General features: G+C 40.6%; 1 protein-coding gene across 1 annotated transcript in view; it reads right to left on the reverse strand.

The window, feature by feature from the left end:
• LOC127029109 (proprotein convertase subtilisin/kexin type 5-like) overlaps positions 1–19321 on the reverse strand; it is a 236027-nt gene that overhangs the window by 49699 nt on the left and 167007 nt on the right. The window contains exon 9 of the mRNA XM_050914753.1: positions 7306–7406. Coding sequence (XP_050770710.1) covers positions 7306–7406 — 101 coding nt within the window. The remainder of the gene's footprint in view (positions 1–7305; positions 7407–19321) is intronic.

The following is a 19321-nucleotide window of genomic DNA, read 5'->3' on the forward strand; positions in this document are numbered from 1 at the left end:
CCTTACTGTGCTCTCCAGAGGAAGAATGAAATGGGACTACCCAAAAGACAGTGTGCATAGCCTGCTGAGGGACAACAACATGGAAACAACAGCAAGAAAAACCCTGGGTCAGTTGCTAGTTTTAGAATCAACTGTGATTGTACATCTGGGGAAGCCTTACATTATCTTAGGTTAATACAGGCAATTATGGTTAGCATGGTACCCAGGCTATTGATTTAATGTCTGCCAATTCCAGTGATGCTGTACTACTTTTAATATAGTAGAGTTATGACACTATGTCTCAAAAGTCTGCAGGGGGACTGCAATCCAGTGAATCTGCTTCTCTTCCACTTTACTTGCTTTTCTCCTGCTGCAAGAACACAGAGCAAAAAAGACGGGCTTCCCATTCTCAAGGTTGGTGCACGAATGGCCGTCAGCACCTAATAAGAGCAACGTCAGAGAAAACCCTAATCAGCCTCTAGAAGTTGAGGCTGGGGAACACTTAGTGAACCAAGAAACTACATGGAATAAAGCTGCCAAACTCTTAAAACTCTCGAAACTCTCAATGGAGCACATGCCAACTGAGATTTTTCAAAAACTTATAAAAGGCATTGCCCTGGCACCAGAAGAATGGCTATCCACTTGTTCTATTTCTAGCTGTTGCTCCAAAGCACAGACACACTAAATCTCAATGCAAAAGTTAAAAAAGAACAGAGTCAAACCTTTTTTAACCTAGACTCAGTTTAAGAAATGGCTGGAAGGGAATTTTCTTAAAACCTTTTTTTAAAGCAAGTTACATGGAAAATTTCAGACCAAACGATTACTCTTTGGCAAGGTTATATATAACTGAAACCAGGACCTTAAAATAGGAAACACTGGGCAACCTTAACTCAGGGAAGTACTTCCAATTTAATCTCAATATAATAACTGAAATTGCAAAAGTGGCACAGATGGTGAAAGCTCAAGATAAAAACAGGTTCTAAATTAAATATTTATGTTTACACTTTAAAAATACTTCATCATTAAGAGCATTAGTTTAAATCTACTCCAAAAATAGAAAGATTCATAAAAAGATTTCTAACTCACAGTTTTTAAATTTCCCTTTTATAATAGACAGTCAATCAATGGAGCAGAGACCTAGCTAAGGCTGATGGACTTAAATAATAACCTCTCATTTTTTCTTACACTGGAATCCTATATACAAAGGTCACTTGAAAGAATTTCCACAGCTTGCTTCAACTGCCTTATCGCTTTTAGCCTCTTACTATATTTATGAACAAACAAGCTCCTCATAAATGGGACAAAATCCTTTCCTGACTTTGAAGACACAGAAATATGTTCTCTGTACCCAAAACTGTGCCTAAACAGACAGTATACTGCTTGTGCTGGTTTTGGCTGGGATGGAGTTAATTTTCTTCATAGTAGCTAGTATGGGCTATGTTTTGGATTTGTGCTGGAAACAGTGTTGATGATTGATAACACAGGGATGTTTTAGTTACTGCTGAGCAGTGCTTACACAGAGTCAAGGCCTTTTCTGCTTCTCACCCCACCCCACCAGCGAGTGGGCTGGGGGTGCCCAAGAAGTTGGGAGGGGACACAGCGGGGACAGCTGACCCCAGCTGACCAAAGGGATATTCCATACCATAGGACGTCATGCTCAGCATATAAAGCTGGGGGGAAGAAGAAGGAAGGGGGGACGTTCAGAGTGATGGCATTTGTCTTCCCAAGTAACCATTATGCGTGATGGAGCCCTGCTTTCTTGGAGATGGCTGAGCACCTGCCTGCCAATGGGAAGTGGTGAATGAATTCCTTGTTTTGCTTTGCTTGCATGCGTGGCTTTTGCTTTCCCTATTAAACTGTCTTTATCTCAACCCATGAGTTTTCTCACTTTTACCCTTCTGAGTCTCTCCCCTATCCCGATGCGGGGGGAGTGAGTGAGCGGCTGTGTGGTGCTTAGTTGCTGGCTGGGGTTAAACCATGACACTGCTTTTCTCTCCTGTTGATGGAGTATCTGTAAGAAAATCAATGTGGGAAGCGTTGCATCTGGTCAGTTTTCAAAAATCTGAAGTGTCTTCCTCTGACAATCTTGGCCCCTTACAATTTGAATTCTGTTTTCCTTTCATCTCAGTGATTATACTCAGTTATACTGCCTTTTAAAAGAATGAGGTGCACTGTCAGTTTTCTGAATGGATCAGTGCTAACAGAATTCACTGAAATTCTTTATCTGTTCCCAGCACTACCTTGTGCTAGCCTTGCCTTCATACAGGTAAAGACAAATGAAGTATATAGCTCATCTGAAGAGAATAATGGGAGAAAACACAGACTCTCTCACAGACATAGCAGATTCATAATTCCATTTCAGGTGCTATTTCTAACTCATGTAACTGCATGTGTAATTTATTCTTTTGGCAGCACTGAAGCAACCTTTTTGGTTTTTAATTTGGCTTCTCCATAGGAACGTGGCACAATGCCCACCAGAATTAATGTGTCATACTGACTGTATCTCCTGACTTTGATTCATCCAAATATTAAGTTCAAACCTTTCATCAATGAGAAAGGTTTATTGATATCAACAGTGGATGGTACTAAGTAACGCAAATAGTTATTTTAGTAATAAGATTATTACCTATGCTGACTAAATAGGTTATACTTTACACTCATAACTGCTGGTTTACAACTAGCAAAGTTCAGCACTGTGTAATGACCATAAAGAAGTACAATACACAAGCAAGCATTTATTCATAGAGCTTAAGCAGAATACTAGATTCACTGGGAACTGATCAGATAAAACAAGTGACTACCAAAAGAAAACCAAAGAATATGAAGATTATAAGATGCCTTTCTTTGTGTGAGATAGTTGTTTCATATATACATTTCTGCATTATGCCCCCTAGGATTCCAAATAAGCATTTTGAAACTCAGTTGTACTTCTTTGGTTCCTGAAGGAAAACATGCCATTTTATACTCAAATACTGGACTGAAAATGTGATTCATAAGAAAGATGCGTTCATATAAGATTAAAATAGGGTAGTAAGTAGATCACCTTCCCAAAATTCTTCCTTGCCAGGATTTCAGGACCAGATTCCAGTTGGAAAAGCCAACTAAGTGGAAGGTTCAAATCAGTAGGCAGGTAAGAGGTCCTCCATTAGCTATTTGCCAATCCTGCCATATGGGGCTTATCAAAGAAAGTGGCAGGTTGCAGTGGAAATCTGCCTTGCTTATTTTCCATTGGTTTAATGTTTCTTTGCATGTGAGTTAAAGCAACCTTTTTCTCACTATGAGTTCTAACTCATATCCAGGCCAGGCTAGTGCTCTATTCCTCCACTGATGTGTCCCAGGAACAGAACTTGGCTTCTGGGCAAAATTGACCTCGTAGGTTTATACACCTTCCATGCTATAGTTTATGGTGTTTTCCAGCACAAAGTGGAATAAAACTATACATTATTCCAGACATATTCAAGAAGTATTCAGAACTAAGTGCTCCAATTTTTTAACAGCTTGCTGTATGACAAGCATAATTAACCTTGCAAAAGCCCTTTCCAACTAATATCTTTAAAAAAATCTCATATAAACACTAGTGCTATTAGCACAGGCACTAATATGGATTTTAAGGAAGAATGTATGTAAATGCAGACTCTAGCTGTATGCAGACTAGTTCCAGTTAAGCCTTTATGTTGAGGCACAATATCATGTGTCCTTTATATGCCATATATTTTAAAATTATTGGAGAAAATACTTAAGATGGCTTTAAAATTTATGTTTTCATAGGGGTTGTGTTTTTTTAAAATTCCTAGCATTTATTTAGAATCACCTAACTCTGCAGATATCACAGGAGAAAAATATAACTCGAATCTTCAAATCAAATAAATAAATAAAAATGACTATTCTATTCAGAAATTGCTTAAAATCATCTAGATAGATTTTATACAAACAGATTAAGACATTCACATTGAATATATTATGTCATGATCTTGCAATATTAAAGACCTTACGCCATCATCTGTCACTTCACAAGACCAAATGTTCTCCCTAGCCTAAGCATGAGGTCAGGCTAATTTACAGAAGAAAAATCCAACAGCAAGGAAGGCTTTTTTTTTTTGCATTTCTGATGGTGGGTCTATTCAGAAGACTAGTTGTAAGTACTCACAGTAATGTTAGTGAATGGAAGGCAAATGAAGTGGTGAAATGCATGAAAAGCACATTTATGATGTCATTAAAATAATTAATTTGAAATTATTCAAATATTAATTTGGAATGAAGTGAGAACCCTCAATTTACTGAAACTGAATAGAATCTGAAAGAAGGCAAAATCAATAAATTTTCACCCTGAATCTCTTGTACCATGCAACAGAGTACTACAAATACAAAAAGTGACTAGGATCTTTATTCACTGGCACATTTTGTCTGCATCACTACATGTGAAGCTTTAATACATTTTTTTCTTTATTCCTATCATATCTGTTATCATAGAAACTATTAATTTGGAAAGAAAGATACTAGTCCATAGGCAGTAACCTGGATTTCCCATCAATATACTCACCAAAATACACAGAGAACGAAGTCTGTGTAAACTCTAAGATTCTCAGTGCATCTTAAGACATCACAATCAGCAATAGCTTGGCTGTAGGCAGTGTGCTATAATTCTTTGAAACTTTCAATTACAACAATGATTTGTTAGAAAATGAACACAAAATGCTATACAGAGATACAAACTCTGAATTGCCAGCAACGTTAATGCATTAAAAAGTAATTATAAAAAATTTCCACAAAATTAAGTTTTGGCGCATGCAGTTTTATCTGTATATGCAGATTGTTTAGAATGAACTTAAGTATTTTACAGCTGAGATTAAGAAGAGATCGAAAAGAATGTGGGTTTTTGGGAAATAATAGCATTATCCTATCTTTTCAAAATAGTTTTGTTTCTACTGATTGCATTAAGAAAATTAATTATAATGATACAAGTGCTGGACTACTTAAGATTATATCAGCTTTTCAATTACAATTTCTTATTTTCATGACTATAATTCAGCAGCAAAAATGTATTCTGTGTTGAATATTGGCCCATGGTTTCTTTGAAAAAGCAACATTAAAAATGGAAACATAAACTTGCTGCTACAAATTACCATTTGAAATGACTTTGTGCATAAATTTTTTACTTCCTTCAAAGGAACTGAGTGTCCTCAAAGGAAACCAGTTTTCCTCAGAATTTAATAGAATCAATCTCTTAGCACTTAGAAACATTTGATTTCAAGCAGGATTTGGGGTGGAGCATTACAACTTAGACCTGCAAATATAATCCAACACAGCAGAGAGTAATGCATAAGATTTTGAAAGACAAATTTACCTGATAAAGCTCTAATATTTCTACTGTTACATAAAGCATATTAAAGATACATATTAGACACAAAGAGCAAAATCCTGCAGTTGAGAAAACTTTTCTGAGCTAAACATAAAAGGACTAAGGAGCTATATTATCTACTTTTTTTAAAGCTGTGGAACTTAACCCATTAGAAAAGATAGACTGCTTGTTTCAACACACAGAAGTGTGGGGGCTTTTTCGTATTGTATTAATTTATGTTCATACTAGCCCAGCACTGTCCCAATAGGTTTTTTAATGTTCAAGAACACAGACTGTGAAAAGGAGCCTGATAAATGCAAGAGGTGACCTACAGTAGCCTGCAGAGTACAGCAGATCCTGGGCAGCACTGTGAGGGTACCTTAAGCCATTGTGAGGATACCTTAAACCATTCAGTGGAAACTGCCTGTGCTCAACACCATTTCAAGTTATTTCAACACCGAGTACTCTGCCATCATTTCCATCGTGTCATCTTTCCTGCATGTATAATGAGCATGTTAATCTTTCCTGACCTTGGAAGGGTACTGTGAATTTCTATGACATGGAGTTTCTAAAGCACTTTGAGATCCCTGAATAAAAGGTGCCAGATCTATCCATATAGACAATGCAATCATCAGGCACAGTCAGCATGGGTTCACAAAGGGAAAGTCCTGTTTAACCAACTTGATATCCTTCTATGATAAGGTCACCTGCCTAGTGGATGAAGGGAAGGCGGTGGATGTAGTTTTTCTGGATTTCAGTAAGGCTTTTGATACAGTCCCTCACAGCATCCTTCTGGACAAGTTGTCCAACTGTGAGATGAGCAGGTACACGGTGCCCTGGGTGAAGAACTGGCTGAAGGGCAGGGCTCAAAGGGTTGTAGTGAATGGGGCTACATCTGGCTGGCAACCGGTCACCAGCAGTGTTCCTCAGGGCTCAATTCTAGGGCCAGTTCTGTTCAATATTTTTATCAATGATCTGGATGCAGGAGTTGAATGCACCCTTAGCAAGTTTGCTGAGAATACTAAACTGGGAGGTGCTGGTGACTCTCTTGAGGCACAAGAGGCCTTGCAGAGGGATCTAGATAGATTGGAGCATTGGGCAATCATCCATGGCATGAAATTTAGCAAGTCCAAATGCCAGATTCTGCACTTGGGATGGAGTAATGCCAGGCACAAGTATAGATTGGGAGGGGAGTGGCTGGAGAGCAGCCCTGCAGAAAGGGATCTGGGGGTGCTGGTCGACAGCAGGCTCAATAGGAGTCAGCAGTGTGCCCTGGCAGCCAAGAGGGCAAACCGCATCCTGGGGTGCATCAAACACAGCATAACCAGCCAATCAAAAGAGGTGATTATCCCGCTGTATTTAGCGTTGGTGTGGCCTCACCTTGAGTACTGTGTGCAGTTCTGGGCCCCACAATTTAAGAAGGATGTGAAGGTCCTTGAATGCATCCAGAGGAGGGCACCAAAGCTGGTGAAGGGGCTGGAAGGCATGTCCTATGAGGAGCAGCTGAGGACTCTGGGTTTGTCTAGTTTGGAGAGAAGGAGGCTGAGGGGCGACCTCATTGCTCTCTGCAGCTTCCTGAGGAGGGGAAGTGGAGAGGGAGGTGCTGATCTCTTCTCCCTGGTATCCAGTGACAGGACGCATGGGAATGGTTCAAAGCTGTGCCAGGGGAAGTTTAGACTTGATATTAGGAAGCATTTCTTTACCGAGAGGGTGGTCAAACACTGGAAGAGGCTTCCTAGAGAGGTGGTCGATGCCCCAAGCCTGTCAGTGTTTAAGAGGCATTTGGACAATGCCCTTAATAACATGCTTTAACCTTTGGTCAGCCCTGAAGTGGTCAGGCAGTTGGACTAGATGATCATTGTAGGTCCCTTCCAACTGAACTATTCTAGTCTAGTCTAGTCTATATATGGGTTGATTGTTTTAGGGGGGTTTTTGAGGGGGGGTGTTGTTTGGGTTTTTTTTTTTTCAGAATATAACTCAGATCTTACTTTGCTTCCAGTGCCAGTGCAATGATGCCTGCAGCCATAGGTGCAGAGGCTGAGGTTCCAGTATGGCTGTCTGTGCAACGCTGCCTCAGGTCTGTGGTGATCTGGAAGAAATTGAATGTGTGAAATTTAGAACACAGTTTCAGAAATCAGAACAGGTTTCATTTGATCAAATGTGTCACATGTAAGTGGAGGGTATTTCCTTCTTTCATTTCAAGGAAAAAAAAAAGCTTCATGTATTCAGTGATTTGAGATGTTCACATTCTACACAGAGCTTGAAGACATTCATGAACTTGGGAGAATTGTTCTCTATTGCACTGAAAATTTAAGTTAGTCTCAGTTTTTTTCATGGCATGACCAATAAAAGGCTTATAAGCTAGAAAAACATGCACAGGGTTTTATAACAGCATGGTTAGAACTCTGCCCTTCTATTTGCATTTATAGAGCACTTCCCCTCTAGGACTCTTAAAGTGCTTTACAAATAGGAATTAGTTAAACCTCACAGTGCTCCCATCATACAGACTGATTATGCCCATTGTAAAGACTACAAAACAGAGCTACAAAGGGGTTAATTGGGTTGCCTGAAGTCACACTGGAAGTATGTGAGAGAATAGAATAGTTATGCTCATGCTAAGTACTGTGTTTAATCTATAGTCCGTTCCTTCCTGTTTTATGCAATAATTCACATGGAATTAAGTGACATCTGTAAATCCTGATGTTATCACAGATTTGGTTTAGAGATCACCTATGCTGCTATATATTTTTATATGTGATCTAAGTGGATGTATAAAGCCATAATGTGCAATACCAACTAAAGAGACAGTCTTCTACTTAGTGTTAGGATGTTCCTATCTCATAAAGAATTTTAGGTAGATATTTTCTGTAATACAATAAATCACACACAAAAATGTATTTATTCAGTAGCTACTTCTTTCAGGAAATATTAATCTAAAGAGATTCTAATTTATACTTTTATTTCTGAAAAAGTTGTTCCTAGGAAGAGCAAGGCACTAGAGACAAGAATTCACTACCACCTAACAGAAGCTCAAGCGAAATCCATGTGCATGTTAGAACACTTACTAGCAGACAGCAGTCCACAGCATAGAAACTTCCAAAAAGACGGCAGACTGAATGACCTGTGAGGCCAAACCTTATTCTCAGCATTTCAGTTGATACTTGAGATTCAGTCACTAATAGACATAAAATATCTGCCTATGAAGGGCAGAGAAGTTGTTACTTATGCAAATTCTTACCTAAATAAGAAAAAGTTGCTCAAAATATATTCACTAGCATCATACTTCACTTGCAAAACAGACGTGCACAAAGATGCAGGAAGGAGAGGATCAAAAATCACAAAAAAGTACAGGATGTAAAAATATCTGTCTGGCTTTGAAGCTGGAAGCTACCAAAATATGATCTAAAAACCTAGCCACATGCCATCTGAGAACAATACAAGCGATTGCAAATAGGAGGTATAGGTTTCACACATATGCATTAATATTCAAAGTAGATATATTACATAATTCATATAAGGCTGCTGAAAGTTTTAGTGACATGTAAAGATGTGCAGGCTAACACAAAAGACTTCTAAAAGAGAAGTTAACAGGACCTATGAAGTGATTGCTGAAAGCAGGTGGGAGTAAAGTGAAACAAAATGGCAGGTTCTAGAAATTGAAGAGGATGGATTTATAATGTCATGCCCTTAAATTTACCAAAGGCCAGATTCAAGAATACTGAAGTCTAGAAAGAACCTTTTTTACTCTGTTATTTAATATCCTTCATATTTGCACACACATTTTCATTAAAAAATTCTTTTATCTATTACCAACTAAAAGTCGAATCCTACAAATAAAATGTTCATATCTTTTCTTTATCTCTCTTCTTCCCTCCTATCAATTGTTCATTAATTTAGACAATGAAAATTAAGTGTTGTAAAACCTATTTGCATGCACATCCTATAAATGCCCTGAAAATGTTAAGAGATGAAGCTGCAGCAGGAACAGCCCTAAGACTACACTGCCTATATGTGCAAATGCAAGTAGTGATTTTGCAGATGAAATTAAAATGGCCAAGGATTACAGGATGACACACATCCAAATAGTGATATGTAAGCTTCAGGTATCCCTTTTGGAAAAACATTGGTCAAAGCAGTAGTGGGGAATGGAAGGGAGGCTAGGAAAAAGGAAGGGCAGAAAAAGACTAACACATGTTTGTCTCTTTCACAGCCTGATGACTTGTTCCCTGCCAAGAAGTGTTGCAGCAGGCACTTTCCTTAGATGACTGAAGGATAACAAAGCCTACAGGAGCTCAGGCTTGGAGAAGTGCCTTCATAGCAGCTTTGCCCCTAAGAGACATTTTCTAAATATAGTGAAAAGCACACTGCATTGTGCTATCTGTGTTTCTGATTCTCCGGAAGAAGAACACACTTCCAGAGCGGTTTTATGTCCTGTACCTACAGATATCAAGCTTAACAAAACCATGACCCTTCTTTATTCTGCAGTGTTGTCTCTCATGTTCTAAGCAGACATTGTGGAAGCAGTTAGAACTACAGCCTCTTATCTCAGCAACTATTTCAGCAGAGAACGTGTAAAAAAAAAAAAGCTTCCTAAGTGGAAAAACCATTTAAGCTATTTCAAAGGAAAGTTACTGACATGAGCTGAGATGTTTAAGTGTAAATTGCCTCAAAGATCTAATGCATGTTTTTCAGCACTATAGATTCATTGTCAGAGAAGTCTTTTGTCTACCTTGAGAAAAAAAAGAGAACAGGACCACCAACAGGCTAGCGAGTTTCAAGAAGTAAAATGATGCTACAAATTCCTGAACCACATGAGGGTAACATCATTAATCACAATAAAAGGACACATGATGCTTGACAGCACCATGAAGCTGTCATTAGTGTACATTAGCTGTCATTCCATTCAATAGAGTGGGTAGGAGCAGTAATTCTTTAATCTTTTGTTGAGTGCAACACATTTGTATGCATCAAATACCATTATAACAATAGCTGATCTATGAAAATGCTGATGAGATTACCCACGATCAGTCCATGTAATATTTCTAGGGCCCTGAATTATATCCACTTCTACCACTTTTGGAAACACTAGATTTGACTGAAGGCAATGACAATGTATCTGGTACTGGAATAGTTTAATCAACATGAAATTAGCAACCTAGGACACCTTGAGGAAAGTTAGATAAAAGTTATAGCAATCATCAGAATGTACTGCAATCCCTGCCATATGTGGAAATCCAGCAGCTTTCAGAAAATGCACAGATTTATTAAAGAAAATACTAGACACAACATAATAGTTTTGTATAAGCAACTTGCTCTGAAGATTTAAGGAGATGCCATTTCTGTACTGTCATTATTAAGGTTGTTCCATCAATATTCCCATAGTTTTATCTATTGGGAGGTTAATGACTCAGGTCAAAACCAGAATTTTCCTTAGCAGAGAACATGCTTACTCTTCCTGTCCTGAGCCTCTTATTTCCTGCTATTTCTTATTTCATGACTTGAGCCTTCTGAACTGATTGAACCATTTTTTACCTGCTGCTATAATTCCTCAAGATATGTTGATTTCTACCAATCTGTGTCCCTAAAAGTGACAAGGGTTTAACAAAAATCTACTGTTCCTTACTGCATCCTTGGTGTATCTGTATTTACTCAAAATTGAAGGTGCCATGTTGTATTTCAATACTCTGTGTTTTAAGAAATGATAGGTTCAGAACAATGGTTCTGGTTTTTGTTTTTGTTTCAAGTTCTGCTTAAAGCAGAAGCTGGTCAGCAAGGCAGAAACATATCTTAAAAGAGAAAGAAATTCAGCAGACGACATGACATTGTTTTATGAAGAAAAAAAATAGGAGAAACAATAAGTACAGAGGTTATTTATAGAAGATGAGTACTATAATAGGTTTATAAATTATATCTGTGAGGAATTATCATATGTAAATTCATTAGGGCTTTAAGAAATTATCTGAAAAAGGAAGTCAAAGAAAAGATGATGCATTTGTGCAACATTTGATAAATTCAAGGCCCATATAGATAGCTATAGCTAGGTGATGCTTAACCTTTTCTAGCTGTATGGTCCTGAGTGGGGAAATGATCTTCCAGCATTGTCTTATAGAATTCAAAATAGCAGAGAAAAGAAGAATAGGAAAAAATACCTTCACAACTGTATGTCATTAGCTATTACTGCTACACTCACTTTGTTCTGAAAGATTACCTCCATAAAGTACATTTTTATGGTCTTTACCTAGCCTTCATTTGCCTTTGTCTCTGAGTGTGAGTTTCTATACCCATGTCTGCACTTTGCAGCTGCTCTTGAAAAATAATTCTAATTCTTTTCTCTAAGTGTGTATGTAAAAGGCATACATCCAACTGCATCTGTGAAATGTTTGTATGTTTTGGGCATGTATAATGCATCCAAAGGTTGGAAACAGTCCATAATGGGCAAACATTTAATGTAATACAATTTGCTGCAGCATAAAATCAAGTACATTTTGAGTATGTTACCTAAGCAAGAGACTGCAGTACTCATGTAAGATGCTAACATCAGTGTGTGTTTCACTGTAACCATTAGCCCAAATTGTTACAGACCAGAAGTTGTTGTCATTTACTTTAGTCCAAAGTCAGTAAAAAAAAGTTCCATGTGGAAAACAGTTGTGTAGATGAAATTATGCAATCAGCTAACTATGATTGTACAAGACTGAAAAAACCCCAAACTAGAAAACATCCTAAAATTATGTTACATATTTGTAATAAACAATTATAAAAGCATGTAGGAATGAAAAGGGAAAAAAAGGCATCAGGCAGTTATAAAAGTGTGGGTGCTTCTATTGATCCATATTGAAGCCAAAACATTATTATAGAAATTTTTACTTGTCCCTTTCTAGTACACAAAATGAGTGTCTAACATTTGGTGACTGGTTATCCAACTCATAATAAATTCTGAAAAAATTTGAATAGAAAAACAGAAAAGAAAAAAAAGACATTAGAACTGGAGGAATGCAATGAAAAATAAGTAGTAACTGGAGAATCTGACATTATAAAGTAGTAGCCATCCACTGTCCCTTAGTATCAGATCTGTATTTCTGTACTACTACATTGCAGAATCTCATATGACATCTGAATTTTTTCTCATTTACATAAGAAAAAATTCATATAATTTTAATTGCAAATCCCTGTATTGGGTCTGGCTGGGATGGAGTTAACTTTCCCCATAGCAGTCCCCATAGTGCTGTGCTCTGTATTGGTAGCTAGAAGGGTGTTGATAACACACCAGGGTTTTGGCTACTGCTGAGCAGTGCTCCCACAGCATCAAGGCTGCCTCTCCAACCCGCCTCCTGCTCACAAAGGCCAGTAGGCTGGGGGTGGGCAAGAGGTTGGGAGGGGAACACAGCCAGGACAGCTGACCCAAACTGACCAAAGGGATATTCCATACCATATGACGTCTGCTCAGCAATAAAAGCTAAGAGAAAGGAGGAGGAGTGGGGGGCATTTGTTATTAAGGCACTTGTCTTCCAGAGCAACCGCTACGCGTACTGAAGCCCTGCTTCCCAGGAAGTGGCTGGACATCTGCCTGTTGATGGGAAGTAGAGAATGAATTCCTCTTTTTGCTTTGCTTGCATGCGCAGCTTTTACTTTTCTTATTAAACTGTCATTATCTTGAACCATGAGGTTTTTTTAATCTTATATTCTTCCTCTGTCCTGTTGAGGAGGGGGAGTGAGAGAGCAGCTTGGTGGGCACCTGGCAGCTAGCCAAGGTTAACCCACCACAGTCCTTTTTAACGCTCAATGTGGGGCACAGGACAACAGCCATTTTGAATTCAGCGTGCTATAGCTATTAAGTGGCAAGCTTCTATGTGGGTCATGGAGTTTGCTGGCTGCATTGCTTATCTCTTTCTTTTGCTGAGCTTGGGAACATTTCAATAAAAACAATGGCTATGCACTTGGCCCTGGCATTGATGCCCTTACTGTGCTGGGGGAGCCATCTTGTGGAGAGGATGAGGGAATACACCTCCCTCTTCCCATTCCGGATTGATGTGGGTGGTTTTATTGTGCAGGCTCCCAAGGTCCTTGTTCACCCTTATGTGAGCTGTTTAATACTACTAATTAACACTGTCACTGCTTCTTATCAGGTTTGTGGAATCTGGTTTCATCCTGGTGTAAGAGGAGACAACTTTTGGGTGAGGTGATACTGAAATGTGCCTGAGGCAACCAGTCCGTGGGTGGCAGGGTGTGTGGAAGGATTTGGGCAGGTGCCTAGGGCGGTTATCACCTCCCATAGCCTGGGATTGAACAGGCAAGTACTCCTGGTAAACTGACATGCCACCTGATAGAAGGGTGCCTTGCCTACCCCAATGAAAACCAGCAGCTTCTAGCACTGTACTGGGGCTTGGCCTGTGCCTATTGAGCCACAGTTCAGTACTATCAGAGAACTGTGGTTAAGGCAGGGACCCAAAACACCTCTGAGAATGCCATGATTGAGACTGGGATACAAACAACATCTAAGAACATGATAATTGAGACAGGGACCCAAACCCCAACTACAGTAATTGCTCCAGTAGTGAAAAAGAAACAGTGGACATGGAGGTTGATGGGTCCATATCATCAATTAGCCAGGGAGGAGGAGGAGGAAGGGTCTGATCAGAAAGTTGGTCCTTCAACAAGGAAACAGGAGGAAGAAGTGAGAGAAATCACCCAAGAGGCAGAAACTACCCGGTCCCTGACCTCAAAAGAACTTTGAGACATGCGGAAAGATTACAGCCGCCAGCCAGGTGAGCGGATTGCTGCCTGGCTACTCCAATGCTGGGATAGGAGGGCCAATAGTCAGCAACTGGAAGGTAAGGAAGCCCAACAGCTAGGATCTCTTGCTAGAAACTGGGGAATTGAGAGAGGAATTGGCAAAGAGGCAGCAATTTGCGGTCTCTGGAGATGGCTCCTGTCAAGTGTGAGGGCAAGATATCCATTCAAGGAAGATCTTGTGAACTCCCAGGAAAATGGACTACTGCTGAGGAAGACATCCAGTACCTGAGAGAATTAATGGTGCTGGAAGTCATCTACAGTGACCTGGATGACAACCAGGTCTCCAAATATCCAGATGATGTCTTGTGTATACAGGCCATGTGGAGGAATGTGGTTCAAAACACCTCAGCGTCATATCCTAACAGCTTGGCAACAATGTATTGCCCAGGTGCGGATACACCAGCTGTGGAGAGAGCATCTTCCTGGCTCCAAAATTTTGAAGAAAATCTCTGTCCCTCCTCATCCGCATGGGCCAGCGCCTCGACTGTCAGGGGCGCCCCACAGAGTCAGTCCCCTCCTGCCCTGGTCAGAGGGAAAGGGAGCCCCAGGAGCATGCTGCATGGCACCCTCTGGTTCCTCCTGCGTGGCCAGGGGGAGGACATGAGGAAGTGGGATGGTGAGCCCACCTTTAAGCTGGAAGCCCATGTACGTGAACTGAGGGGGAAGACAGCTGTTAAGAAGGGGCCACCCAAGAAGGCTGTCAGCGTAGTTGCTGTTGAGACACAAGAAGGCAATTGGCGATCTCCCAGATGTAGAACTGAGATCACCTCCCTTGATTCTGGTGAGGGGACTTCTGGTCTGGCACTGCAAGGGTCAGACAGTGAATACTCTGACCAGGAAGAGGAATAGAGGGTCCCTGCCTTCGGCCAGGAGGAGAAAAGGGAGGACTGGGTTTATTGGACTGTGTGGATTCGATGGCCTGGCACATCAGACCCACAGAAGTATAAGGTTCTGGTGGGCACCAGTGCACAGTGTACCCTAATGCCATGAGGGTACAAGGGGGCAGAACCCATCCAGATTTCTGGAGGGACAGGGGGATCCCAACAGCTGTCTGTGTTGGAGGCTGAGGTGAGCTTAATAGGGGACAAGTAGCAGAAGCACCCCATTGTGACTGGTCCGGAGGCCCCTTGGCATAGGCTACCTCAGGAGAGGGTACTTCAAGGACCCAAAAGGGTACCGGTGGACCTTTGGTGTAGCTTCCGTGGATACAGAGAAGATTAAACAGCTGTATACCTTGCCTGGCCTCTCAGAGGATCCCTCTGTTGTGGAGTTGCTGCGTGTCAAAGAACAGCAGGTGCTGATTGCTACTGTGATGGCGCACCAATGATATTATTGCACCAACCAAGTCTCCCTGATTCCCATCCATATACTGATTCATCAATTGGAGAGCCAAGGAGTGATCAGCAGGACTCACTCACCCTTTAATAGTCCCATAGGGCCAGTGCCAAGTCTAATGGAGAATGGAGGTTAATAGTAGACTATCGTGGCCTGAATGAAGTCATGCCACCACTGAGTGCTGCTGTACCAGACATGCTAGAAATTCAATATGAACTGCAGTTGAAGGCAGCCAAGTGGTACGCCACAATTGACATTGCCAATGCATTTTTTTCTCAATTCCTTTGGCAGCAGAGTGCAGGCCACAGTTTGCTTTCACATGGACAGGTGTCCAATACACCTGGAATCGACTATCCCAGGGGTGGAAGCACAGCCCTACCCTTTGTCATGGACTAATCCAAACTGCACTGGAACAGGGTGATGCCCCTGAACATCTACAATACATCGATGACATCATAGTGTGGGGAAGCAAAGCAGAAGAACTGTTTGAGAAGGGAAGAAGAATAATCCAGATTCTTCTGAAAGCTGGTTTCACCATAAAAAGAAGCAAGGTCAAGGGACCTGCACAGGAGATCCCGTTCTTGGGAGTAAAATGGCAGGATGGATGTCTTCATGTCCCTACGGATGTGATCAATTAGATAGCAACTATGTCTCCATCAGCTAACAAGAAGGAAACACAAGCTTTCCTAGGCCTTGTGGGGTTCTGGAGAATGCATATTCCAGGTTACAGTCAGCTTGTGAGCCCTCTCTATCGAGTAACCCGAAAGAAGAACTATTTTGAGTGGGGCCCTGAGCAACAAAAAGCCTTTGAGCATATCACACAGGAGATAGCTTGTGCAGTAGCTCTTGGGCTTGTCCGTACAGGACCAGCTATGCAAAATGTACTCTACACTGCAGCTGGGGAGCATGGTCTCACCTGGAGCCTCTGGCAGAAAACACCAGGAGAAACCCGAGGTCGACCATTAGGGTTTTGGAGCCGGGGGTATCGAGGATCAGAAGCCCACTACACCCTGACTGAAAAAGAGATACTAGCAGCATATGAGGGGGTTCAAGCTGCTTCAGAAGTTGTTGGTACAGAAGCATATCTCCTCTTGGCACTGCGATTGCCCGTGCTACACTGGATGTTCAAAGGAAACATCCCCTCTACATATCACGCAACTGATGCTACATGGAGTAAGTGGGTAGCATTGATCATGCAATGGGCTCGAATGGGGAAACCCAAACGCCCAGGAATCCTGGAAGAGATCAAGTGGCTGGACATCACCTGCTGATGGGAAGTAGAGAATAAAATTTTTTTTGTTTCCTTTGCTTCCACATGCAGACTTTGCTTTTCCTTATTAATCAGCCTTTATCTCAACCCACGAGTTTTTCATCTGATTTTCTCCTCCTGTCTCGCTGTGGAGGGGAGTGATAGAGTGGCTTGGTGGGCACAGACAATTAATTGAAGATTTGATCAGACTACATGGGCTAAGTGAAAGAAGTCAGACAACTAAAGTGCTCTTCACATGAGCAATAAAATGTGACAAGATCAAATGCCAAGAAATAGAAACTAGAAGAGCTCAGCAAACAAGTGAAAAATTTTAATTGGAATGGGTAAACAACTTACCCTAGATTTTAGTGGATTTTCTGTCACTGGAAATTTTGAAAGCAAGATAGGGTGTGTTTGTAAAAATTATACTTGAGTTGACCGTAACCATGGGACTTGAAGGATTCAAGGAAGTCCTATATACTGTGATATGCAAGAGGTCAAACTGGAGAATCACAATCATCTCTGCTCACCTTACATTCTATTAGCCTTACTTAAACATGAAAAAGAAGTTAGTGAAGGTCTTTTAAAGGATAGTAGAGGAAATCAGAATCACAGAATGGTTTGGGTTGGAAGGGACCTTTAAAGATCATCTAGTCCAACCCTCCTGCCATAGGCAGGGACATCTTCAACTAGACCAGGTTGCTCAGAGCTCCATCCAACCTGACCTTGAACACTTCCAATGATGGGGCATCCACAACTTCTCTGGGCAACCTGCTCCAGTGTCTCACCACCCTCATTGTAAAAAATTTCTTCCTTATGTCCAATCTAAATCTACCCTTTTTTAGTTAAAAACTGTTAGTCCTTGTCCTGTCACTACAGGCCTTGGTAAAAAGTCTCTCTCCGTCTTTCATATAAGCCCCCTTTATATATTGAAAAGCTGCAATAAGGGATCCCCGGAGTCTTCTCAGACAACTGCGACAGCTTGGTGTCATCCACAAACTTGCTGAGGGTGCACTCAATCCCACTGTCTATGTCAATGATGAAAATATTAAATAGTATTAGTCCCAGTACAGACCCTTGTGGGACACCACTCATTACTGGTTTCCACTTGGACATTGAGCCATTGACTACAACTCTTTCCACAGGGCCCTGAATTTTTAGCCACAAGCTCTCAATCTGTTCATTGCTGTTTTTCAAAGACAGCTGTGTGCAGTCAATCCATTTTTACATAGAGGGCAACCCTCCCACCTCTCCTTCCTTGCCTGTCCCTTCTGAACAGTTTATAGCCATTGATTGCAGTGCTCCAGTCGTGTGATTCATCCCAGCAAGTTTCGGTGATAGCGATTAGATCATAGCTTTCTAGCTGCACAGTGGCTTCCAACTCCTCCTGTTTGTTACCCATACTGTGTGCATTGGTATATAGGCACTTCAGTTGGGCTATTGACTGTGTCACCTTTTTAGAGCAATACATCCTAATTCCTTTGAAGCTTTTCACAGGTGTTTCCCTGTTGGTTCCTAATACATCAGCAGCCCCTGGCTCTTCTCTGTTGCTTAAAACTCCATCCCCTCCCCCCAATGAGTCTAGTTTAAAGCTCTCCTTATAAGCCTGGCCAGCTTGTTGGCAAAAACCCTCTTGCCCCACTTGGTCAGGTGAATCTCATCAGCTCCCAACAGACCTGGCTTCTCAAAGGTAGATCTATGATCATAGAAGCCAAGAAATTTAATCACAGAAGTGAGGACTGCTAGGAAATGGAGTAATTTCTTTTCTTTGTTATTATTTACCAGGGAGAACAAGAAACACACCAGGAGAGATAAAGAGATAAGGTTTCTGTGGAGAGAAGCAAGTAAAGAACAGAAAAATTACTGGAAAAAAGAGGTACTTCAGAACAAGTTGAAAACAAAAATTAGATCATATGAAAATAAGGAAGGTTCCAAGAAGGGATGACCAGCATCTCAAAATCCTGAAAGACAAAGCAGACTATTAAAAAAAATAGCTGCAAGTATTTTTAACTTCTCTCTGACAGAAAAGGAGGTATCTACTATGAACCAGAAAGAAACTAATATCAAACCCATGCTTAAGAAGACAACATTTGGAAAAAAAAAACCAACCCAAACCTGAATTTTCTGATCAGGAAGAAATGAAGATCTTCAAGTTATAAATAAGAATAAATAAGCTTGGAAGAAGACCATGATCAACAAACCTGATTAATCCTAATACAAGAGTTAAAGGCTAAAAGGAATTGTATATTGACTATTGAAAAGCATATTAAATCCACTCAATTTGCAAAAGCAGATATACCATAGCATACAAATACTAATGGTATCAATAGGTTATCAAACAGAATTAATAACAATTCCTGACTTTCCAGCCAAAATGAAAACATAATGGAAAACGGATGCAGATTGTTTAGGAATGAGATGAGAAACAATACAGGAAAGATGAGGTTAATCTTGCTTACAAAATATCAGCTACCAGAAACAGGCAGCAATATGAATAATACTGGATCCAAATAAACCTGAGAAAATAGAGAGGTAGGCAGGAAAACTGCTTTTAAAATCATGTATGTAAAGTATGAAAACTAATGAGACTTGGATTAAAAAAGAAAGGAAAGGAGGATATGTTCTGAAGC

Source organism: Gymnogyps californianus, unplaced genomic scaffold (genome assembly GCF_018139145.2).
Source record: "Gymnogyps californianus isolate 813 unplaced genomic scaffold, ASM1813914v2 HiC_scaffold_74, whole genome shotgun sequence".
Lineage (NCBI taxonomy): Eukaryota > Metazoa > Chordata > Aves > Accipitriformes > Cathartidae > Gymnogyps > Gymnogyps californianus.